Source organism: Ochotona curzoniae, unplaced genomic scaffold, assembly GCF_017591425.1.
Source record: "Ochotona curzoniae isolate NIBS_2020 unplaced genomic scaffold, NIBS_Ocur_1.0 scaffold_4505, whole genome shotgun sequence".
NCBI classification, from domain to species: domain Eukaryota; kingdom Metazoa; phylum Chordata; class Mammalia; order Lagomorpha; family Ochotonidae; genus Ochotona; species Ochotona curzoniae.
In genome coordinates, this window is record NW_024467118.1 from 14788358 (window position 1) to 14814738 (window position 26381).

Sequence of the window (26381 nt, forward strand, 5' to 3'; positions counted from 1 at the left end):
CTTTAATCTCTTTTTATTTTTCTCATTATTTTCTCATTATTTGTTCACATTGCATTTCTTAATTTCGTTTTGTACTACTACTTCTAAGCTCATTTTTAAAGGTTTTGTAATAGAATGATATCAACTCAGGACTCATACATTTTTTTTTTAATTTTTTTGTATTTACTTGAAAGGCAGAATTACAGAGAAAGCAAGATCTTCTGTCACTGGTTCACTCCCACATGGCTGCAGTGGCTGGCGAGCTGCTTCTGGGTCTCCCACATGACTGAGTGCTGAGCCATCTGCTGCTTCCTCAGACACATTAGCAGGGAAGTGAGTTGGAAGCAGAGCAATCTATGTGGGGTGCAGACAGCAGCTCAACAACTACGCACCAGCATCAGCCCCAACTCAGTACTTTTTTTTTTAGCGGTTGGAAAATTTGCTGAACTACCAAATTTATTTGTTTTCTATAATAAAAGCTTGTGGGTTTTTTAGTCACTGTGTTTATATTTTCTTAATTACTTCCTGAGTCTCTTGTTTCACTATTAGGTCATACTATATTACCTAATAAAGTGGAACATGTGTGCTCGGCGTGTGAGTCTTGGCCACTAAACTTTAACAAAGTACTTCTACTGCTTGCAAGAAGCTGTTCTTAAGTTACATGTTGGATTGCAGAAACTCTTAACGCTGTTAGAATTTTAGATTTGTATTACTTGCTTTCAACCTTGAGTACTTAAGCTTAAATTTTAGATATTTGCATGAGATGTGTTTAGAGTGTTTTAAAAGTTTGAAGCATTACGCAATTGAGAACATTTTAAGTGATTAAAAAACTTTCTCCAGTGCTTATAATCTCTGCTACAAAGTGATTACTTAAAACAGTTGCATCACTTCAAAGTTTGTCTATCAGGAATTTAAAAATACATATTAATAGTGCAGTAGTAGTAATAGTAAAAAACAGGCTGGCTACACACAGTAACATGGATGATTCTTAAAACCATGCTGAGTGAATTAAGCTAAACATAAAGGAAACATACTTTATAATAGCATGTGTATAAAATTCTGGAAAATGCCAATTAGTCCTTGGTGATAGAAAGCAGATAAAATGTGAAGGGGATGGGGAAGGGGGGATGGACTGGCCAGGGATCCAGGGAAACCTTTGGATGAAGACTTACCCAGTTCTACACTTTAATATATGAGCTTTGTTGTGTATACATTATTTCCAAATAAAGTAATACATAGAAAAGAATGATAGAAATAAATACAAATGGCAGTTATAGCAGAAGTGGCTATAAAATACATATTTAAATATGTGTTTTGTCATATTTATTTCATTAACATATCTTGAGCAATTAGATTTGGCCATGGTCGTTATATTTGTGCATTTAGTTGTTTGTGCACTTTCATTGAAGTGAACAAATTTCATGTTAGCTAAAAGAAGCAAAGAAACCTGATACGTCCATCGCATGAGTCTTTATGATGGGACCTTCAGTGTCAACTCACCCTTTGCAGAGCAGGTGTTGTGAGGCAGCAAATGACATAACTGCCTGGGATGCCCCTATTCCTTATTCAAGTACCTAGTTTGGTACTCTGCCACTCCACTGCCCACCTGGCTCCCTGCTAATGTGCCCGGGAAGTAGCAGGTGCTGCCGCAGGCACTCAGGCATCTGCCACTCACACAGGAGACCTGCATGGGATTCCTGGCTCCTGGCTTCAGCCTGGCCTTGCCCCAACTGTTGTATCCTCATTTGGGAAGTAAGCCATCAGATCTTCCTGTCCTTTCCCTTCTCTCTACCACTCTGCCCTCAAAGAAATGAGCCTGCAGGAAAAAATATTTCAGCTAAGCCACTTAGTCACGACAACCACATCTTCAAATACTATGGAATGCTTTCTCTAGAAGTCTTCATCTCTGCTGAAGAATGTGAAAGTTAGGGTTGGCCCAGTGACATAAAAGGTTAATCCTCTGTGTATAAGCCCCAACATCTCATATGACACTGGTTTGCATCCAGCTGCCCCACTTTCCTTCCAGCTCCCTGCTTGTGGCCTGGGAAAGTAGCAGAAGATGGGCCAAGTCCTTGGGACCCTGCACCCATGTGGGAGACCTAGAGGAGCCTCCGGACTCCTGGCTTCAGATCTGCTCAGCTCCAGCTTGTGCAAGCATCTGGGGAGTGAACTAGCAGGTGCAAGACATCTCTCCTGTCTCTGAAAATCTGGTTTCAAATAAAAATAAATTAATTTTTGAAAAAGAATGTAGAAGTTAGCAGTGACCTCATTCTGTGATTAAGAATACCTGAAGATTGCTTTACCTGGACTTTATTATATTTTATTATGGCCTTTAGGGGTGTTTGATTTAGAGCCATTTTATATTTGACCTAGTTATCTCTGTGGAATCATAAGAAAGATTAATTCCCAAGAAGGTAATTGCATTTTGTTACCTTTAAATAATGGTAATGTTTTGCAGATATCAAACATCTAAGCAGTACATCCAGCAATTGATTATCTAGAGTTTAGGTTTTTAAAATTTTTGTTTTTAAGTCCTCTTCTCCAAAAAGACAGGGAAATGAAACCATTATTAATATATAAAGGCAAATTATTGAACTCATGGCTACAAAATTCTCAATTTTTTAATTTTTTAAAAAGACTTATTTATGTATTACAAAGTCAGATATACAAAGAGGAGGAGAAACAGAAAGGAAGATCTTCCGTCTGATGATTCACTCCCTAAGTGAGCGCAGTGGCCGGTACTGCGCCTATCTGAAGCCAGGATCCAGGAACTTCTTCCGGGTATCCCACACGGGTGCAGAGTCCCAAGGCTTTGGGCTGTCCTCGACTGCTTTCCCAGACCACAAGCAGGGAGCTGGATGAGAAGTGGAGCTGCCGGGATTGGAATCGGCGCCCATATGGGATCCTGGGGAGTTCAAGGCGAGGACTTTAGCCACTAGGCCACGCCGCCAGGCCTGAAATTCTCTATTTTTTTAAAGAAAAACTAGTTTATTCATGTTCATTCCTTTTGAAATGCAAAAAAAAAAAAAATAGAGACAGAGCAAGTGAGAAAGAATCTTCTGCTTGTCTACTGACTTAACTCAGCCCAAAGCCACGAGCCTGGCCTCACACATGTCTGCAACAGCCTGAGAACACACCAGGCCAAAGCCACGAGCCTTCACCTCACACATGCCTGCAACAGCCTGAGAACACACCAGGCCAAAGCCGGGAGCCTGGCTTCACAAATGTCTCCCACCCAGTTGTCTGGAATTACATTAGCCCAGCAGTATTAACAGGAAACTGGGTGCAAACTAGAGGACCTGGCACTCCAGTGTGGGATATAGGCATCCCAGGCAGCAGCTTAACCTGTTGTGCGCCTACCTGTCCCCACTGTCTTTTAAACACTCTTTCCCTCCTGGGCAAGTTATATTCCCCATGGAAACTTATTTTTTGTTGTTGTGGGCTCTTCAAAAAGAGTATATCCTTACACCTCAATTTTTTTGGTAATTAGCCTTTGGAAATATTTATATAAATTATTTCATTATTTTTATCCTCTTAGGAATCAAACTGGACCAATGATGAAAAGTCACTTATTAAAATAGCTGCAATTGATAATGGTCTAGCATTTCCTTTTAAACATCCTGATGAATGGAGAGCATGTGAGTATCTAGAACCTTCTACAGATTCTATAATGCCCTCTTTTCTAGAGTAAGAGGGGAACAAAATTTGTGGATAGCAAAATAACAATTAAAAAATGGAAAGATAAGCAATGACTGAGGCTCACTCTAGACACTGGCATGGAAAGGCGCGCGCAGCGTGGGTCAGGTGTGTGTGTTGCTGGATACTTGTTTGGTTTTCATTTTTAGATTTTTGTTTGCCTTGGTAGTCTTCCAGTTTTAAAAATGTAAGAGGGAAGTTGTTTCAGTATCTTGTTGGAAGGATAGTAGTGCTTTGGGCTGTACCCCGCCTATCTCCCATCGCCACTCAACCCTTGCCCCTTGGAGTCAGAGAGACTGTAATTGCCTTCCCACTCAGCTGGAATTTCACGGTTGGGTTTCCTTGAGCCACTCTTAGACATTTGTTTTCTTAAAGTCATCTGTGAAATATTTCATTTTAGATTTATGGCATATAGAAGAAATGTTTTACAATTAAAACAAAATTTTCTCCTCTCTGCTTGTCAGATGTTTAGGGAGTATCCTGGGATGTTATCTGGAATTTACTTTAAAATACTTGTAGAAGTAGGACAAAGGGGAATAGATGAGAGAAGTTTTGTAAAAATGTGATACTAATTAAATTTGCTTATTGCGTATTTTTTGTGAGTTTAAATGTGTAGTAAATTTAATTTTAAAAATTTTAAGAATTATATTCTTTAATATTTTTCATTGTTAAGCTCACCAAATATTTGCCTGTCATTGTATACTGACTATATTTATTTTGCTTTCTTCAGATAACAGGCTTTTTATTTTATTGAACATTCTTTTTAATTTATTAATCAGGATATATTTTATTGATCAGTGTATTTACTTTTTCCTTTCAATTGATTTTTTTCATCTTTTTTTATCACATGTGTTTTCTGTTGCTTGCTTATAAATGCATTTTAGGCCAATATCTTCTCCTGGGTATCATCTTGGCAAATCCACAGATTGAATTGGTGCTACTTTATTGTTCTGCTGTGTATATTCATACCTTCTGATTTTCTGGTTTTCTCTTTGACAGAAATAACTTACATGTATTTTGTGTGGTTTTAAAGTTTCTAGGTTGGTTGATTCTTTTTACGTCCATTCTTACTATTTTTTTTTCTAACTATCCATCATTGTCATTTGACTTGTCATTTGCACTGTCATTTATGAATATGATATATGTAAATTTTGGTTTTTGCAGTTTATTAATAATATTCGTTAAGATCTTATGTTAGCCAACTTGGAGATTTGCACAGTTGGCCTTTGTATAACATGGATTTGAACTGCATTCCCCTTAGATATAAACTTATTTGAGATTTGTAACAATTAGAAAAAATAAAGATGAACTATGTAGTTTATAAATATTTCAAAATTTAACAAAAAAGTGTCACAGATACATAAAGTATATGTAGATTATGGTCTATCACTACTATAAGACATACAGAAATCTTTAAAAAGTTAAATTTGAGACTGGCATTGTGGTGCATTGGGCTAAACTTCCACGCAGACACCTTTGTCCCATGTTGGAGTGTTGGTTCTGGTCCTGGAGGTTCCACCTCAGATCCAGTCCCCTGCCAATGCATCCGGTAAGGCAGTGCATAGGACTTGAGTCCCTGCCACTTGTGTGGGAGACCAGGTTGGAATTCCTGGCTCCTGACTTCAGCCTGGCTCAGCTCTAAGCCATTACAGCTACTTGGGAAGTAAACCAGGAGACCAAAGATCTCTCTTTTTGTGTGTCTATTCTGTCTTTCAGATAAATAAATATATCTTAAATAAACAAATTAAGATTTGTCAAAACTTATACACAAACATTTATCAAATTGCAATATTCACAGTTGAGATGCAGTATTAAATTGTAGCTGTGTGAAGTGTATTCTAGGTACATACTGTTATTTTTATTTTTTTAAGATTTATTTATTTCCATTGGAAAGGCACATTTACAGAGAGGACAGATAGAAAGATCTTCCAACTGTTAGTTCGCTCCACAGGCGGTCACAATGGCCAGAACTGAGCCAATCCAAAGCCAGTACAGGAGCTTCTTCCGAGTTTCCCACATAGGTGTAGGGTCTCAAGGCTTTGGGCCGTCGTCTACTGCTTTCGTAGGCCTGGCTGGATGGAAAGTGGAGCAACCAGAACGTGAATCGGCCCCCATATGGGATCTTGGTACATACAAGGTGAGGATTTAGCCAGTTGAGCCATACTGCTGGGCCCTAATTCTAAGAGATAATTTTAAAAGATCCTTTGATTGTAATTTTTGTCATTTTCTTCTTGCATTCCTGTACATTATTTGGTTTGCATCCTGTATGTATAAAGGTCCAGAGTTTTATCTTCCTGGTTGCTTTTTTTAAACAGTGTGAAATATATACACTTTGTCCTTTTTCTTTGCTTGTTTTGTCTGTCGTGACATTGCCCCTCATCCTTTCTTTTGGTTAACAGATACATGGAAAAGTTCTATGCTTTCATTTTTAACCTCCATCATTTTGTTTTAAGCAAATGACTTACATAATACTTAGCTGGATAGCTTTTAACTCAGTCTATCTTTTTATTGGGTGAATTTAACTATGTAGTTTAAACTGATTTATTTGAAGTTTTCCTACCAGCAAATTTTTATTTCTATTTTCCATGAGTGAAAATTTGTTCCTTTTTATTTTTCCCCCCTCTTTTGTTGAACTGATTTGATGTATTAGTTCTACATCTTCATTTACCTCCCAATAGTTTGGAACTCATAAACAAATTATATTCATAAAGTATAAAATTTGAAGTTTCCACAATCATTTTAGGTAATTTTCCCAAATGTGCAGTTAGGCATAACGAATCAGAAGCATGAGAGAGGCATTGATTGGTACCAAGGTTTTTAAATGGTCTTTGTGACAGCGGACACCGTGGTGGCTTCCAGGAAATAAAAAGAACAAACACCATCTCCAAGTACCATGCTAAATGCAAAACCACCCCCATAGGGCTGGTGCTGTGGTGTAGTATGCTGAGGTTCGACCTGCAGTACCAGCATCCTGTGTGAGTGCCAATTCAAGTCCTGCCTGCTACGTTTACAGTCCAACTCCCTGCTTATGGACTGGGAAAGCAATGGAAAGTCACCCAGATCCTTAGAACCCTGTAACTTTGTGGGAGACCAGAAGGAAGCTCCTGGCTCCTGGCTTTGGATCTACTCAGCTCCAGTTGATACAGCCATTTGGGAAGTGCATCAGCAAGTGAAAAATCTCTCTGCTTCTCCTTTCTCTTAAGGCTGCCTTTCAAATGAAAATAAATATTTAAAAAGAAAGATCCCATAAACATTTCATGAATGCTTAATAAGTGAAGAAGAGAATGGTCCAATTACAGAATTGGGGGAACGGTGACATTGAAAGAGGAGAGGGAGAGCTAGCCACAAAGAGAAAGGGTGGCCTACAATAGAAAGAAAACTGTGAGTGGTGTCTTCAAAGCCATTCTCGTTAAGGAGATGGCAGAAAACACGCTGGTTATGACTGGGTGGTAATGTGTAATGTCGGGTGAGGGATAAGGACTGCAGGTGGACCTTTAAGAGGACCCTTATGAGATGACTGGCGGTCTTAGAGTGGGAGTGGTAGAAGTTAAAGGAGAGGAATTACAAGTAGAAGCAGGCAAGGGATAAAGTTTTTTCTCTTGGGAAATCGTTCAGGGACAAATCAAGAGGAAGTTGAAGCCAGCTTCAAGGATCCATGAACCAGAGGACAGGCGTTCTTGAGCATGGACAGTGCAGCTCCCAGTAGCATGCCAAGAGCAGAGGACGAGTGTGGGAAGGAATGACTAGAGAAGCCGACTGTGTCCCCAGGCTCTCTGATGGTGGCAAGCCCAAAAGGGGATAGCTCCTGAGCACCCACAGTAGCTCCACAGTGGCTCAGAGGGTCTCACACTGTGCTACAGGAAGCTGAACAGGGACCCCATTTAGACGATTCTGCTCTTACTCAAATTTGTCTGGTTCCTCATGGTGTTCTTATGGGGTGACCTGGACTTAGCCCCAAGCTGTGGCTCCTTTATCTGTAAACCCGTTCACCTACTTACTGCTTCCTGTTGTAATATTTTAGAAGAGCTGTATGTCAGGGGCTCAGTTCCTGATTGATAGCTGTGAAGGGCAGGGGCACCTCAACCATGCTGTTCAGTTTGGGGATGTGAGCAAAGTATAGGTATCCATTGATATTTCTGGACTCGGAAACAGAATAATTCCTTGGGTATTTTTTGAGGAAAGGCTGTTTGAGACAAACCTGTTACTGAAATTATTATTCTTGACTACCTAAAACTTGGAGATATACTGATTCTAGTACTACCTGTCTCTGCTTTACCGTGTGAATTGGCTTTTGTAATCTGAATGATGCAGATTACAAAGGGAGTTGAATACTGATAACTGTCTCTCATGTCCTTTTGTTGGCGGAGAGAGCCTACCAGTTGTGAGAGAAAGGGGGATAAACCTGTGTCTAGCTGAACTGTTTCCTGCTATTGATTAGAATACTTTGTTTCTGTTAGATCCATTTCACTGGGCATGGCTTCCCCAGGCAAAAGTTCCTTTTTCTGAAGAAACAAGAAACTTGGTTCTTCCATATATTTCTGACATGAACTTTGTACAAGATTTGTGTGAAGATCTTTATGAACTCTTCAAGGTAAACGTTTAGCACTTTGATTATTGCAGAAAGTGAAATCTTAAATGAGATTGTTTGTAACAGAGCTAACATGTAATTTATTACTTCTTATTTTGCTACTTGCAGCAGAACCTGACATACAGGGAGGAATTAGCAGTTTTACTTTACAGGAACATAAATTTTAAAGTTACACTTCCTGTAACTATTCTTTGAAGTGAAATTACGATAAAACGTCATAAATTGAATTTGTACAAAATCATGATATAAATTATAATATGTGTTTAGTTACCCGTTGTAATTAAGTTCTCTTAAGTCACCTTATATTTTCTGGAAAAAGTTGATCTATAAATAAATAAAAGTATTCTTACCATCCTGTGGGGTATACAAAATATGTTAGGTAAACATATCCTTTTAATATTATATTATTGATTAGGAAAACTTCCTGCTGGCTTTATTTGCTAAGTTGAAGAATTCCACTTGTCAAATATTGTTTCAAAGATCTTGATTTTTTGCAATTATAATCATTTTTCTCCATTCTTTGATAGACTGACAGAGGATTTGACAAAGCCACTTTTGAAAACCAGATGTCTGTGATGAGGGGTCAGGTGAGTGACCATCGATGACCTTGTTCATTAGGGGAAAAAGTCTCTCTGGAGAAGCCAGAATTTTTTTTTTTGTTTGTTTGTTTTGCTGTGACTCAGAGATGAACTCTCAAATGCCACCTGTCCCACGAGCCACAATCACGCAGATGACTAGAACTACAGTTGACACCAGTAGTCTCCTTCCTGATTTGTCTTATCGGTTGGGTCTTTTTGCCATTGCTCTGTGGTGTTTGTTTAACCAATTGTTTCTCACTATGGTGAGTTTTTTATCATTTTTCCTGGGTGCTGCTGCCTTCTTCAGATCCACCTGACATTTCAACACCAGTTCTTTGTTGGTTGATGATTTTCTCTGGACTTGGTGAAGCCAGTCACTAAAAGGCCGAGGCAGCAGCATGAAATGGTCACTGGGAGTGATGGGGCTGCCTCATGTCCACTTGGTTGTCTTATCTCCTCCTTACTTCCTGCCACTAGGGACAGGGTGTGAGATGAGGTCTGTGGGGCTGACCTGGGGGTGAGATGTGCTTCTTCAGTTCATGTTAGTGTCTCTACATCCCAAAAGGAGATGAGAAGTGAAAACAAATTAAACTGAATTATCTTTCATAACCTAGGAATTAGCATATCTGTTCCTACAACACTTCTGGCAAAGAAATTGAGCCAGGTTTTCACACTAATTGTCATATTACAAAACATTAGCAGATAATCATAATTGAGACAAATGATCATTCGTTCATCAAATATTTCTTGTTAGAACCAGTGCCCCAAACTGCTGTGGTCATAGGATAGAGCAGTGAGGAGAACTGTAGTCCCATCCTCATGGAACTTTGAAAAAAGACAGATTGTTAGCGAATCCGTCTCTCAAAGCTGTATCATATTTAACCTCTGCTTAACCGGAGTCATACATTTTATATAGTGAGAAAAATGGCTGGGGAGGTAGGACGGAGCCAAACTACAGAGGTCCTTGAGAACCAAAATTATAATGTAAATTTCCATGTTTTACCTTAGGAGTATATTTAAGGTAAATGAATAATGAAAATTGGGGGCGCAGAGTTGTGGTGCAATAAGTTAAGCTGATACCAGTAACACTGGTATCCTGTGTAAACACCAGTTCAAATTCCAGCTGCTCCACTTCTCACCTTATTAACATGCCAGGACAAACAGCAGAAGATGGCCCAGGTGCGTGGGCCCTTGCTACCCACCAGGGAAGTCCAGAGAAAACTTCTGGCTTCTACTTCGTCCATCCTTGGCAGCTGTAGGCATTTGAGAAGTCAACCAGCAGATGGAAGGTGTCTGTCTGTCTGTCTGCTTCTCTCTCTGTGTCTCTCTCTCACTGTGTGTGAATATAACTCTGCTTTTCAAATAAATAAATTAAAAATAATTCTGTAAGCTTTAGCTGTGGGATTACAGCCACAGTGCCTGACTGAAAAAATAGAGGATAGTCCAGTTCTGAGGTGTGGCTTTCTTGTTTCTTGGATATATTTTTTCCTGTCCCATCTCATTCACAAAATAGCTAAACTACTACAGAAAGGCATAGAATATAAAAATCAAAAGATGAAGATCTGGGGAGAGAAAAAAACATAAAACCCTGCATCTTGGTTGGACGTTTTAATTTTATTGTCTGCTTCTAAATTTTTAATTTGATTTTGAGCATTCTAATAGCCAAAAAGAATAATGTACTCTGATGATTGTGTAACTCTCTGATTTTATCCAGTTTTGTCTTTATAAAGCTTGTCTTTAAAATCATGTATTATCCTGTATTGCAAAGTACCTGTGGAAAAGAAGAAATATAAAATCAGTGCCTGTGGAAAATGCAAAGTTACAAAATCCAAAAATAACAGTATCCAGCTTTCCAAACAACAGAATTATCTCAACTGGTTTGTTGAGTCAGAATATTACATTATTTGTCATTTATAAATGTCCCTTAAAATGTCTCTCTCCTCCAGTTTTGCTTTTTAACTTAATGATTTGTGCTTTATACCATCAAGCCTTTGCCCTAGTTTGTAGTAAGCCTTCAGTTTTATACAAATAATCAGTGACATGCTCTCATTCTTCTCATACAAATATAGACTTGAATTGTTTTGATGCTGTTTCTTTTCAAATTTAAAAGTGGTACCAGGAAACAAAGAATAATTGCAGTATATATTTCTACTTCTGAATAAAAGAAGGCATCCAATTAGACTGTTAAATATACCTTAACAACAAAATACTAGACCGCAGCTTATCCCTACTGTGTCATGGCACACACAAAGAGCAGAAAGCTGGAGTCGAGGCTGCAACTGAAGGACTATATTAATGTAAAATACAGGGAACAGTCGGGTGGAAAGGGAAGAAAAGAGGGTGGGGGAAGCCCGATACATACAAAACTGCATGATGAAAAATAAAATTCTCTTAAAATTGTGAAAAAGTGAAAGAAAAGGTGGCTTTTTACTTCATGAAAGTCCAAAATAAATATTTTGAATTTTGTACTAAATCTCAGGTCATTATCGGGTTCAATAAAATTCACGTCTTATTCTCCTTGAAACATTGAACTTTATAGACTATATTACCTTATGGAAAATATGAATTGCACTTTCTACATACTTTTTTTAAATAGCAAGAATAAATTGTTTTATGAACTAAATTTATAACCCATAAGCTCATTTGCAGATTCAGCAGTAACTGATTTTTTTTTAAGATTTATTTATTTTTATTACAAAGTCACATATACAGAGAGGAGGAGAGACAGAGAGGAAGATCTTCCGTCCGATGATTCACTCCCCAATTGAGTGCAGCGGCCGGTACTGCACCGATCCAAAGCCGGGAACCAGGAACCTCCTCTGGGTCTCCCACACGGGTGCAGGGTCCCAAGACTTTGGGCCGTCCTCGACTGCTTTCCCAGGCCATAAGCAGGGAGCTGGATGAGAAGTGGAGCTGCCGGGATTAGAACCAGCGCCCATATGGGATCCCAGTGCATTCAAGGCGAGGACTTTAGCCGCTGGGCCACGCTGCTGGGCCCAGCAGTAACTGATTTTGAAGAAAATGAAACTAGCATTTGAGTATCTCCTGAGTAATCTGGCCCCATACAGAAAATTTTAATGTTCACTGTCATTCCTCCATAGCTCCATGCCTGCGTGTATGTAGAGGGAACTTGGCTTGGGGGCGGTGTTCAGTCTGCAGTCCAGATGCTGTATGGGAGACCCATGCCCCTTGCTACACTGCCTGGGTTCAAGTCCTCACCCTGCCCTTGAGTCCAGCTTCCTACTGATGCTCCGCCGGGCAGGCAGCAGAGGAGGACTCAGGTCCTTGGGCCCTGCCATCCAGTTCCTGTTCCCTGCTCTGGCACCCGCCAAGGGCCTTGGGGGTGTGCAGGGAGTGAACCAACAGGTGAAATTGCTCTTTGGCTCTCCACCTCCCCATCCACTTTCCTTGCCGCATTTCCAGATCAACTAAGTAATTACATGTTTAAAAAAATAATAAAGAAAGAAAATGAAAGGAAACCTGGCTCGTATAGGTTAACATACCGCATCTGTGAAGTAAAGGAATCTAAGCCTGCATGGCTACAACATGCAGACATTGCCACTGCTGGAGTCCTTGTCTCCGCTCCGGATTAACAGCATCTGAGAGGCCTCCTCCTCTCTTCTCCCACCCCTCTTCCACAGTGAGGTGATACAGCACTTCCATGACATGGCTGAGTCCAGGCTTCCCGCACAGTCAGCCAGGCGCTGCCCGGGGTGGATCTGGCCAGCATGCCTGCCGTTGTCTCTACCCTTGGCAGCTCAGACGTCCTCTCCCACCCCGGTTCCCAGGAGTGCCCTGCACGTGTTCTCTCTTTAGCGAGCACTTCATGCTCCAGCCCCTGGCAGGCTCCTGCTGCCACACAGGATGGCAGTGATCTGATGTTGGCAGCTTTCCCTGGGAATGATTTCTCAGAAATTTGCCATTATTTCGGTGTATCTGGATACATGACTACTAAAAACTAGCTTGAAATCAACCATGAGGTTAAATATATGTGATTTTACATATACAGTAAGTATTCGCCCAGTGAAATTTGAGGACCAGTGAACTAAGAAAACTACGAAGTCTACCTGCAGAAATTTCCAAGTTTCTGCCATCTGACTTTATCGGAATTGTCATGTCTCTCTCCAGCTATCAAATGTGACATCCATGGCGGATTCTAGTATTTTATTTTACCTGCAGTGTTTGATCCACTCTGTGGTTTATTTGTTCATTTATTTTTTAAGATTTAATTTTTTTATTTGAAAGATTTACAGAGAAAAGAGACAGAGAGAGATCTTCCATCCCCTGGTTCACTCCTCCAAATGGCTGTAGTGTCGGAGCCGAGCCAACCCAAATCCAGGAGCCAGGAGCTTCTGCATCTCCCAAGTTGGTGCAGGGGCCCAAGAACTTGGACTATCTCCACTGCTTTCCCAGGCCGTAGGAAGGGAGCTGGATCAGAAGTGAAGCAGCCAGGACACTAACTGGTGCCCATATGGGATGGTGGTGCAACAAGTGAAGGGAGGATTAGCCTGATATGCCACCATGCCGGCCTCTAATTATTTTTAAAGATTTATTTATTTAAAGGAGCAACAGAGATAGGGACAGAGGCAAAAAATATCTTTTAACCCTACTAGGTTAGTGCACCGGGCCCAACTTAATCTTTTTGTACCTGTTTTCCATATTCTCTGCTACAATCAAGTATTGCTCTTTTGAGACCGGAAAACATTAAATGTTACTGACTGAAATCGGTATATTTAGACTGACATTTTTAGAATAGATTTTTTTTTTTTTAATCCAAAGAGGAAACTGGCCATAACATTTCATTCCTGAACCATGCTGGTACATAATTTTATTTTTGTAGCACAAACAATAATTATCAAGCAGACTTTCTAAGATTTTTTATTATTTATTTTATTTTAAAGGCAGAGAAACAGAATCCAAGACAGAGAGTGGGATGCTCCATGTGCTGACTCATTGAGCAGATGCCTGCAACACCCAGGGCTGGGCCCATGCAAAGCCAGGAGCCTGCAAAACAGTCTTGCTGTCCCAGGGATGAAACTTTTGAACTGTCTCCCATGGTGCATGTCAGCAGGAAGTTGTAATTGGAAGAAGAGCTAGGACTCAGCACTTTGGAGATAGGATGCAGGCAGAAACGACAGCTGCTACACCAAACACCCTTTCTCAGTTCTATTTTTTTTATTAATCAACTACAAGCACCCCAGAAAATTTAAGGGAATTTTTGAGGAAACTCAAAATGTAACATCTACAGCTACCATTTCCTTTAAAAGCTTATTCTCTGGGCCCGGTGTGATAGCCTAGCACCTAAATCCTCACTTTGCATCTGCTATGAGCCCAGCTGAGTACCAGTTTGTGTCCTGGCTGCTCCACGTTCCATCCAGCTCCTTGTCTGTGGCCTGGGGAAGCAGGAGATGACAGCCTAAGGCCTTGGGACCCTGCACCCACATGGAAGACCCAAGGAAGCTCCAGATTCTGACTCTTGTGGCCACTTGGGGAGTGAACCAGTGGATGGAACATCTTTCTCTCTGTCTCTCTTTCTTTCTCTGTAAATCTGACTTTGCAATAAACATTAAAAACATTTTTTTTTAAAAGTCTTGCTTTTTGAAGCAGTCCACCGGTAGATCTGTTTTCAGATTTTCAAGGAATCTCTGTGCTGTCTTCCATAATGGGTATTCTGGTTTACATTCCTACGCAGTGTACTAGGAGACCTTTCCACCCATATCCTCATCAGCATTGAATTTTTGGATTTTTGGATGATAGCCATTCTAAGTGGGGTAAAGTCAAACCTCACTGTGGTTTTTATTTGCATTTCCCTGATGCCAAGTGATCCTGAGTGTTGTTCGTGTGTCTGCTGGCCATTTGTATTTCATCCTTTGCAAAATGCTTTTTCGTGACACTAAATTTGTTGTTCTATTGTCCTTGAGGGTTCTTTTTTTCTTTGTAGATCCTGGATTTAACCATTTATCAGTTGCATAGTTTGTAAATAATTTCTCCTGTTGCGTCAGTTGCCTCTTTACTTTGTAGGATATTTCCTTTGCAGCAACAGAAGCTTGTTAGCTTGATGTAATCCCATTTGTCTGGTTTTGCTTTTATGGTCTCTGCTTCTAGGATCTTTTCCAAAAAGTGCTTGCCAGTACTTCTGCAGTATTTCTCTGAAGTTCTCCTCGTATAACTTGATGGCATCATCAGGTCTTAAATTTAGATCCTTGATCCATTGTAGCTAAATTTTGTATCAGGAATAAGAGTCCTGTTTCATACTTCTCCATTCCTAGGTCCAATTTTCCAGCATCATTTGCTGGAGTTGCTGTCTTTTTTTCCAGCAACTGATTTTAGCTTGCTGTAAAAAAATAATTGATTCTAGCTGCATGGATTAATTTGATTAATTTCTGGAATTTCTCTTCTGTCCCATAACTCTACATGTCTGTTTCTGTGCCAGTACCAGTCTGTTCTGATGATAATTGTCCTGTTTTCTGTTTTGAAATCTAGATCTTAGAAAAAAAAAGTCTTTAGTGTTTTTTAATTTTTTTTGAGATTTGTTTATTTATATTGGAAAGTTGGATATGCGGAGAGGAGGGATAGAGAGGAAGATCTTCTGTCCACTGATTCATTCTCCAAGTAGCTGCAATAGTTGCAACTGCACTGATCCAAAGCAAGGAGCCAGGAGCCTCCTCCAGTCTCCCACATGGGTACAGGGTCCCAAAGCTTTGGGCCGTCCTTTACTGCTTTCCCAGGCCATGAGCAGGGAGCTGGATGGGAAGTGGGGCTGCTGGCATTAGAACAGGCATGCACATAGGAATCCCAGTGCGTTCAAGGCAAGGACTTTAGCTACTTAGTATTTTGATTGGGATCACATTGAGCCTGTAAATTATTTTTGGTAATGTGGACATTTTGGTATCAATTCTTCAAAGTCACAAACATGGAAGATTTTTCTTTTGAGTATGTGTTTTCTTCCATTTCTTTCTTTAATGTTTTATAATTTTCATTGTACAGATCTTTCATATCCTTGTTTAAATTTATTCCAAAGCATTTAATTTTTTATAGCTGCTGTGAATGGTACTCATCTCACAAGTTCTTGCTTAGCCACGGCATTGTTTGTGTATACCAAAGCTGATGATTTATGTGTTGACCTTATGTGTGGCGGCTTTATAAGCTCCACTATAAGTTTCAGAATGTCTTAGCGGAGTCTTGATTCCCCTAAACAGGACCATGTCAAATGCAAACAAGGGTAATTTGACTTCCTCATTTTGTATTTGTATCTCTGATTTCTTTCTCTTTCCTACTGGTTCTAAAATTTCTGTAACTATATTAAGTAGCAAAATAAAAGTAAATGTCCTTGTCTGGTTCCAGATCTTAGTGGAAATACTTCCAACTTTTCCCTATTCAATAAGCTGCTGGAAGAGCTGGTGCTGTGGTGCAGTGTGTTAAACCTCTGCCTGTGGACCAACATCCCATATGAATACCTGTTGGAGTCCCAAGTACTCCACTGCCAAGAAAAAAAACAGAAATGGCCCAAGTGCTTGGACACCAACATCCATGTGGGAGACCTAGATGAAGCTCCTGGATACTGTGTCCTGGCTTCTGCCTGGCCCAACCCGCAGCCATTGCAGCCCTTTGGGAAATGAATCAGTGGTTGCAAGCTCTCTGTCCCTCTCTCTCTATAACTCTTCGTCTCTTTTTTTCTCTCTGTAACTCTGCCTTTCAAAATAAAATAATCTTTAAAAAAAAAAAAAGTTATGTTTGGGCCCAGTGCGGTAGCCTAGTGGCTGAAGTCTTCACCTTGCACATGCACGGATTCCATATGGGCAGCAGTTCGTATCCTGGCTCTCCTGCTTGCCATTCAGCTCCCTGCTTATGGCCTGGGAAAACAGTTGAGGACGGTCCAAGGCCTTGGGCACTGCTCCCATGTGGGAGACCTGGAAGAATCTCCTGGCTTCAGATCTTCGTAGCTCCAGCCGTTGCAGCCACTTGGGGAATGAAACAGTAGATCGAAGATCTTCCTTTCTATCTCTCCTCTCTGGATATCTGACTTTCCAATAATTTTTTTAAATTATGTTGCTAGCCATGGGTTTATCATTTATTGCCTTAATTAAGTTGAGAACTGTGCCTTCTATACCCATTTGCTTAAGGTTTTTTTTTTTTTATCATGCAAGGATGTTCTGTTTTATAAAAATGCTTCCTCTGAACCTATTGAGATAATCATTTTTATTCTTCAGTCATTAATGTGCTATGTCACGTTTGTTGTTTTGCATGTATTGAACTGTCCCCCACATACCGGGAGTGAATCCCACTGAGTGAGTGATCGTTCTGATGGACTGCTGAAATCCGCTAGCTGCTGTTGGTTGAAGTTTTTGCATCTGTGTTCATCAGGGCTATTGGTCTGTAGTTCTCTTTCTTTGTTGAATCTTTTGCTGGGTTGGGATGAATCTAATGCTGACCTCCCAGAAAGATTTTGGGAGGATTCCCTCCCTTTTAATTGTTTTGAGTAGTTTGAGACGATTTGGAGTCGAGTTGTTTAAAAGTTTGATAGAAACAAGCATTTTCAGTTGGTCTGCCTGTTGGAAAGTGGAGTATGGAAGTCCCCTTTGTTGCGCTTGTGGCCTGAGGCTTCCTGCAGTGCGCTGCCGTGAGTCGGGAGCGGCCCGGGCCTGATGCCGGTGCGTGGACACTGAGTGTGGTCATGTTCCTCTTGGTTCCTTCCATGATTCTGTAGTGCCCTCTGTCTCTCGAGCAGCTCGTGTGTCCATCTCTGTTGTGTCTGGTGTTAGGATGCCAGCTTCTGCTTGTTTTTGCTTTCCACTAGCGTGGCATGTCTTTTTTCATCCTTTTTTTTTTTCAGTCTGTGTATTTTTGTTAGAGAGCTGTTTTTCTTGCAGGCAGCAAATACGTGGCTCTTTATTTCCCACTTCTATTCCCTAATATAGGATGTAACTTACTTTTTCAGTTTTAAAACTTTTCTTCCTTCTTAAATTAAGCTCTGTGAATGCAAGAATTTTTTTTTTAACTTTTATATCTTCAGCACTATCAACAGAGCCTAACACATTGTAGGAATCCAATAAATTTATTTGCTGAATGAGTGGATAAGACAAGTGTTAGTTAAGACCAGACTATTCCAGCCATCCCCCCCTTTTTAAGGTTCTTTGTCAAATTGAGTATGTAGATTTCTTCACTTACTCAGTCTTCATACTGCTCCTGGATGAGGGACATTCTAAAATATTTTACTTAGTTACCAGTAGTCAAGAATTTAATTCTGAGATAGTGTATTTGTGTGTTTGTAATTATGTACATTTCAATGTATATTTTAACTTTTATTTGATATACGTTTTAAATTTTTTATTTAAAGTTCGAGAGCTCCAGTCCATTTCTCTCCCAAATGACTGCAGTGGCTCTGGGCGGAGAACCGGGAATTCAAGGCTCGTGTCCACCTGGGTGTTAGGAGCACGGTTGCTTGCGTCCTCACTGCTGCCTTCCAGCGTGAGCATTCGTGGGAAGCTGAGTCAGGAGCTGGAGGTTGCCATCGCACGCAGGCCCTCGGGTGTGACGTGCCAGGCCCCATGCCTCCCCAGACACACATTCTCAGTCGGTAGTCCTCACCGTGATCTCTGGGGTGATGAGATGAGCCGGGGGTGAAGGGATGGCTAAAGTAATGTCCATGAATGAGCTGCTTATAACGTGTAAATTGTCCACAGATCTTAAATCTTACTCAGGCGTTGAAAGATGGGAAGAGCCCAGTGCAGCTGGTTCAGATGCCCTGTGTGATCGTGGAACGCAGCACAGGGGGAAGCCAGGGTCGCATCGTCCACCTCGGCAGCTCCTTCACCCAGACCGTGCACTGCAGGAAGCCGTTTTTCTCCTCCTGGTAGCAGATGTAGGAGAAGCAGAAACAAACTGGTACCATCGTGTTGTTAAAACATTGCAGTCACGTAAATCCATTATTAAGGTCTCCGGTTGCCAAAACCTCAAATAATCAAGCCTCTTAAAATGTTATATTTTGAATGTAATCAAAAGTTTACAGCTTTTTTGTCCAAATATTACATTTCTATTTCAGGGGGAAAGTGATATATCTCCCATATTATATTTTTGCAGAAATTGTATGTCTTATGTGTTATTAAGATAATTTCATGGTTTACAAACGCTGGAGTATGGGATTCCAGGTGGAAAAATATGTTTGTTGGCCTTAAGTTGAGTGACTTTTTACATCCTTTTTATACACTGAGCAGACTGCACACTCTTATTTACAAAAGGCCTTGGAGGGGCCTGCGTTTGCCCCACTAGTAGGAACCCTAGAGTAGCTAGTTCAGAACAACACAAGGACATAACAATATTGCCTTAATTTTTAAAGCTGCTATTTTAGAACTTGCAAGAGAGTCCTAAGTGACCATTATTAGGGACCAAAATCTTATATCTTGGTTAAGCAACTAGTGAATTTTTTTTAGCTTTACAGTGTTTTTAGTGAATTTTACTCTAATGAGGGGAGAAAATCTGAAGATTCTGTCCCTTTAAAAAAGTTGAATTGCTCTAGTGAGATTTGAGGGAAATAATATCAAATTAAGGTAGATCCCTAATACTTTGAAATTTCTAAAATATCTTTAGAAATTCTCTAGTTTTTGTCATGGGATCAAGTAGTTGATCAGTTAGAACTTCAGAGTACTGAATCTGTTCAGTTTAATATTTCAGTTAGTATTAGACCTCACTGAAACATAAAATCTATTCAACAGTATATATCACACTATATTTTAGGACCCTAAGTTATAAATTCTTAAAATAATGGTAGAATTTGAACTGAACAGATTTTTTTTATCATTCTAGTCAGTTTCAGATTATCAGCCTAAATGCAAGGGGAACATGACAGAAATAACCAGGAAGTGACTTAGGATTGGTTCTGAGTTAATGGGCTGCTTAGAGTATGAGAATGGCTGACATTCCTGGCACTCGGAGCCTGCTTGTTCAACAAGGGTCAGGCGCCACTTGGCGAGGGCCTGGTAGCAACTGACAAGGGCCCAGTGCTGCACAGCAAGGGCCTGGTATCACCTGACAAGGGCCCAGTGCCACTCAGCGAGGGCCTAGTCCAGTCGGCCCGAGAAGCAGGTGCTTCCTTGTCTTTGCAGCCTTGGAGCCAGGATCATCCCCTGCCCAATAGACTACACTGGATGCCCTGGGGGTTGGGCCTCTTGTGTGCTAAGCTTTTACTCTCTTGTGATTTTTATAATGGATTATTTTTGTGTAAAAAGTGTTTGCTGATGGCTGCATTAGAATGAAGACAGGTGTGCAGTCCTGTCTTGCTCTCTCTTGGTCTCTGCAGAGGGCATGAATGAGAACACTGCTGCCCTGCGGGGTCCTTGGGGAACCTGCGTTCTCCTACCTCTCCAGTGCTCCCTTAGCTCAACTGGGAGATAACGGAAACTTAACTGGAATCCGAAAACTCAGACTATGGGTACTATTTTTAAAATAAATACTGCTAATTAAAATATGTAGTAGTCAAAATGTGCCTTTTGAAGATGTGTTCTGAAAGAAAGGAAGCCTTTCACTGTGCTGTGGGTGTAACTTTCTTAAAATAGTTCTTACAGTATTTTAAGAGTGCTGTATTAATTATTATAATGGGGAGCTTAGTAAATCACTACTGTTGCATACCCTAAAATTAAAATAGTTTGAAAATATTTTTACATGTCTGAGAATGCAGTAAAGTTGAATTATTTATCACAAGTCAAAATATGTTAGCTGTATTTTATAAAGTTTCATGAGCATAATTCTCATTTAAATATTGTATTTTTTAATGAGTATATTTATATTAATAAACATAGTAGACTAAGGGCAATAAAAAAGATTGTATGAAAGCTAGATTTCTCCTGGATGTATGTATATGAAATATTTAGGATGTTTGTGAACACATAGACATTTGTAAATGGTGCCAGACCATTCTTTTATTACTTAGTAGTATAGTGTGGTTCTTTATAATTCCAAGAGAAAACATTGAAACTGGAACTTTTCTTATCAAAACATTTTGACTTTATGTAAGTATGTGCTGCCTTCTCCAAAATTTATTGGAAATTGAAGATTGTGGGTTTTTTGCAGACTTGAAAATAATTTAATTCACATATAAAACAGACGAAAAAAACATTTCAATGTAAGGTTCTATGCTGACATTAAAACCTTACTCAAACTGCTGGTGAATGTTCTTGAATCACATTGTGTCTTGCATCCTTCTGCAGATCCGCGAAGAGACAAGGCAGTGGCTGAGGTTTCAGAGGCTGCCTGCCTTCTCCGCGCTGCACAGGCAGCCCCACCCAGCATGGCAGCCCTCGTGGGCTCCCACCCTCCCACGCCGCCCTCACAGGACACAGGGGCCCTGTGACTAACCAGCAAATTGTAAATGTGACTTCCGGGCTTCACAGTAAAACTCACCGCCACAATTCACAGTTCTCTTGACTTGCCATTTGAGTTTAAACAAAGACTTTCCCAAACGGAAGCTGCCAAGCAGTGAGCTGGCCACTGGAGAAAGCTGCCAGGAGAGGCTCCTGACCACATTGGATTGGGATGTGGTGAGACAGAGGTGCTTCCTGTCAGGCACTAGAGTTTTGAGTTTTGTTGTTACTGTGGCATTGTCTATCCTTTTCTGGGCATTTTAATGTAAGTAGACAAATATAAATTATAATAGAAATCAAAAACTAGTAATAGGAGGCAAGATGGCAGCAGCATTTGAGGCGTTGATAAAATCTCCCCAAGTCCTCACTGAGCAACAAGGATGACAGAGCGATACAGTGACACCATCTTGACTGAAACCCAGTGACTTTCTTTGTGAATCTTGGAATATGAGTAATTCAGGTTAAAACCATGGAGAGTAACTGCTAACACCTAGGCACGGCAGCTTGAGGGGGCAGCAACTCTGGAGGAGTGAGCAGAGACAAGACAAGGGAGGTGGGATGGTCTCCCGATCGACAAAACAAGAATTTGGCACCATGTAATCAGCCCCAAGCTGATGTCATGTCAGGAGTCACCATAAACCCAGAAACCAGAGTCAGAGCTGAGAGGGCTAATCAGCATTCAGTTGGCAAGCGAGTGGCAGGATGTCAGAAAGGTCTGAGGGTGCTGGCAGTCACCAGTGAGCACACACATGGCCCATACTTTGGGTCACCCCCTGAAATAGGTGGCACACCAACAGGGGAAGGACTTGGGATAGAAGAGAGGGCATTCAGATGTGGATAGAAGAAGGGAACAGATGGGATTATTTGAGAAGTACTAAAGGGAACGTAACACACAAATCATGTGACAATGCTTTGCAGTGACCACAAGAGAGAACTCTAGATCCATGAAGCTAGAAGCATGATCCTGGCCCACCTCACCTCCTACACAGCAACCTTTGATAAAACTATTGGAGGAAAAAGAAAAGAAAACCCATCTTATTCAAACATGAGTACATCTAGCCATATGGTGTAATAAGATTATAGCCTGCATAGCTTACCCACAGAAGGTGAAGATATCCCAGGAGCAGCTATGAAGCGGAGGAAGAGTCATCCATGTTTTCAAACATGCTGAAGAAGCTTAAGAAAGCTGTAAAAAAAGATGGGCAAGAAACAGAAGGAAATAAAATGAGAGCTGACAGAGCTCAGAAGGAATAGCAGAATTGAACACATGTTTCCAGAATAAACTAGAAGGAACCCAAGAGCAAGCAGACAGCAAACATATTCACAAAAATCTGACAGTAAAAACATCACACTGGGTGTTAAGAAATCTAAGGTTTCAGCACACATTTTCTATCACTGCTATGGTAAGTTACCAAATACTTGCTGGTGTAGACCAACCCAAATGTTGGGATTCTTGACACAGTTCTCAATGGAGCTGAACTCCGTTCTTAGTGGGGATGCGAGCCCCTCTGGAAGCCACAGGTTGCAGTCCTCTTCTGCCAGCTTCTTGAGGCCACTCACTGTTGCTGCCTGCAAAGCCAGCAGCAGTGAGTGGCGTCCTTTTCTGCCCGTGCTACTTGCTTTGATGCTGACATCTGCCTCACTCTCCCACTGACGTTTAGGACTCTAGTGGGTACATTGGGTCCGTGCAGATTATCCAAGATGTAGCTCAATGTCTGCTGTTGGGCAAGCTGAATTCTATCTTTAACCTTAACTCCCTTGACCTGGATGCCTTTGGGGAACACTAGTCTGCCTTCTGGGTTGTTTTCTTCTTTTAAAGATTTATTTGTCCTTATTAGAAAGGCACATTGAAAGAGAAAAGGAGAGACAGAAAGGTCTTCGATCTGCCGGTTCACTTCCTAAGTGGTCACAGTGGCCAGAGCTGAACCAGTTCAAAGCCAGGAGCCAAGAGCTTCTTCCAGGTCTCATGTGGTTGCAGGGTCCCAAGGACTTGTTCCATCCTCCACTGCTCTCCCAGTCCATAAGCAGAGAGCTGGATAGCAAGTGGAGTAGCCAGGACATGAATTGAGGACCATATAGGATCTAGCACTTGAAGGTGGAGGATTAGCCTGCCTGTTGAGCCATTCTGTCTTCTTGCTTTCCCTCTTGCATAAGTAATGAGAGATGTGTTCTCGCTTTTTTTTAATATATTTTCATTTTTTAAGATTCGTTTAATTGAAAGGCACAGTAACAGAGATTCACTCTCCAAATGCCCATGACCACCAGGACTGCATCAGGCCAAAAATGGGAGACAGAAACTCCACTGAGGACTCCAATGTGGCTGCAGGAATCCATGTAGTTGGGCCATTATCTACTGTGTCCCAGGCACGTTAGCACGAAGCTTTATAAGAGGACAGACTCAGGGGGGACTTGAACCAACACCCTCATGTGGGGAGGCAGGTGTCCCTGGTAAAAACAATAAACTGCATTCCAGTGCCCACACATCTCACTGGTTTTTTTTAAAATCAGGAATACAAGGAAAAAATTAAAAAATATATATAAGGACCAGAAAAGAGAGAAAACTTATTGGTTATAGATGATATAATTATGCACATAGAAAAATGTAAACTATTTAGAAATCACTATTTGAATTAAGTGAATTTTGCAAGGTTTACATACAGGCAACATAGAACATTTAAAAGATGTCATTTGCAGCAACATAAAAATATCAGATTCCTAGAAATCAATCCAATTAAGCATGTATAAGAGCTCTACACCAAAGTATAAAGGATGTTTGCAGGGAAAGGAAATTTAAGTGAGGGTTATACCATGCTTATGCTTTGATAAAATTAGAATGTCAGCCCTCAAAGTTTTAAAAAAAATTTTTTTGGAAGGTAGGAAAAGATCTCCCTACTGTTGGTTCACTCTGCAAATGCCTTGGATTGCACCCACCTGAAGCTTGGGGCCAAGAACTTCATGAGGGTCTCCTGTGGCAGGATGTGTCGCCGCCCAGGGAGTACATTAGCATGAAGCTGACATTGGAAATGGAAGCAGGACTTGAACTCAGACCCTCCAATACGGGCTGCCGGAATCCCAAGCAGTTACACTGAACACTCTCCCTCAGTCCTCCCAAGTTGACAAATTCAACACAAAATCCTATCTGAAGTTTTTGTGGAATTTGACAAGCTGATTGTAAAATGATATGGAAATGTTTTGATCAGAGTAACTAGACAGGAAACATAAGGATCTCAAAACATATAAAGCCCCTGTAATCAGATGCATAGCATTGATGTAAAAATAGACATATAGTTCAATGAAGCAGAGAACCCATGAACGAAACACTGCACATACAGTATGTACACTGGTCCTCGACAGGGTGCCGAAATATTTCAGTAAAGGTAGTGTTTTCAATGAGCTGTGCTATACTAGTTAGATAGGCGCATACACACAAAGGCAACCCTTGATATTCAGACATCCACCTATACGTTTTGAAAAACTCACAAGAGGGGCAGGTGTTGTGCTGTAGTGGGTTAAGCTGCCAGCTGCAATGCAAATGGTAAACTGGATTTTTTTTCTTCAAAAACTTCTAGACTTTAAACATTTTTAAGGAAAGGACTTGGACAGCCACAAATCAGGAGAAATATTTGTCAATCACACTTGATAAAGATTCTTTATCAAATTCCAGAATGTATAAAGGAACGTTCTCAAGAACATTCACCTTGAGAACTCAAGAATATTCCCAATTCAGCACTCTACTCGAAAGACGATGGAGCATTGGCAGTTGCACACATGGAAGTGTGTTTACTATTAGTCCTTAGGAAAGCACAAGAAGAAAGCAATTCCTGGGTGGGCATTGGGCACAGAAGGTAAAATGGCTGATCCCTTATTGCAGAACATGAGTTCAAGTCCCAGCTCATTTCCACTTCCGGCTTCCTGCTGATGCATGCCCCGGGAGGCAGCAGATGACGCTTCAAGTAACTGGGTCCCTGTCACATAAGTGGTTAACCAAAACTGGGTTCTTGGCTCCTGGCTTCAGCCTGAGCCAACTCCGGGTGCTGCTGAGTGAGCTGAGGTCATGCTTATGAGTGATATGTCTTTGCCTCTCAGAGGTCAATTGATGAATAAACAAACAAGCCATGAATGAAGCTGAACATACATCTGTCATTCTACCCAGTCAGTCATGCTGCTGCTTTGTGCTCACTGAAGAGAAATGGATGCAGATGTCCATGTAAAAATATTCAGAGCATGGGGCCAACTTTGTGGCATAGTGGATTAAGCACTGCCTGCAGTGCTAGAATCCCAATATCAAAGTGCTGCTTTGTGTCCCAGTTGCTTTGCTTTCCATCTAGTTTCCTGCTAATGCACCTGAGAAAGCAGCACATGATGGTCAAGTGCTTGGACCGTTCATGAAGAAGACCCAGATAGAGTTCTGGACTCTTGGTTTTTGCCTGGCCAGCCCTGGCTGCTGGAGCCATTTGGGGAGCAGATGGAAGCACCCTCTCTGTGTCACTGTGCCTTTCAAATAAATAATTCTAAAAGATAAAGAAGAGAAAGATTTTTTGATAACACTGTAATGGTGGACAACCCAGCTGTCCACCGGCAGGTAAAAGGACAGCACAAATATCTGTACAGCAAAGGGACACAGCACTTGGATGACTTTCAAATCATCCTCACGGAAAGAATCACACATCTTCTCTACCTCTTCTTCTTCTTTTTGTAGACTGTATTGTTTCTGAAAAGGCATTTCTGCAGAGAGAGAGAGACAGATAGTCCATCCTCTGGTTCACTTTCCAAATGGCCGCAGTGGCCAGAGCTGAGCCCATTCATAGCCAGGAGCCAGGAGCTTCTTCCAGGTCTCCCACATGAGTGCAATGTCCCAAGGCTTTGGGCCGTCCTCCACTGCTTTCCCAGGCCACAAGCAGGGAGCTGGATGAGAAATGGAGCAGCCAGGACACAAACCAGCACCAATATGGGATTCTAGTGCATGACTAGGCTCCTTCTTCTTCTTACAAGGACATCATCATACTGAGTTAGACCCCCACTCTTATATCTTCCTTTAATGTTAATGACTTTTTTTCCCATTTAAAAATGTTTTATTTTGTTTTATGATAGAGTTCCATAGGCTCTGGGGTTACCTGTGCCCTTCCCCAAGGTCCTTCCCTGCCTCCATTGATTTCCCGTCTAGTTTTACAGTGGATGTCCTTC

At 41.0% G+C, this 26381-nt stretch overlaps 1 protein-coding gene across 3 annotated transcripts in view; it reads left to right on the forward strand.

The window, feature by feature from the left end:
• Window positions 1-21003, forward strand: part of PI4K2B (phosphatidylinositol 4-kinase type 2 beta) — a 34342-nt gene extending 13339 nt beyond the window's left edge. For all 3 annotated transcript variants that reach the window (XM_040965848.1, XM_040965849.1, XM_040965850.1), the window contains exons 7-10: window positions 3518-3617; window positions 8133-8266; window positions 8791-8850; window positions 18525-21003. In XM_040965848.1, the coding sequence (XP_040821782.1) occupies window positions 3518-3617; window positions 8133-8266; window positions 8791-8850; window positions 18525-18698 (468 nt within the window). In that variant the 3' untranslated portion in view covers window positions 18699-21003. The remainder of the gene's footprint in view (window positions 1-3517; window positions 3618-8132; window positions 8267-8790; window positions 8851-18524) is intronic.
• Window positions 21004-26381: the final 5378 nt, after the last annotated feature.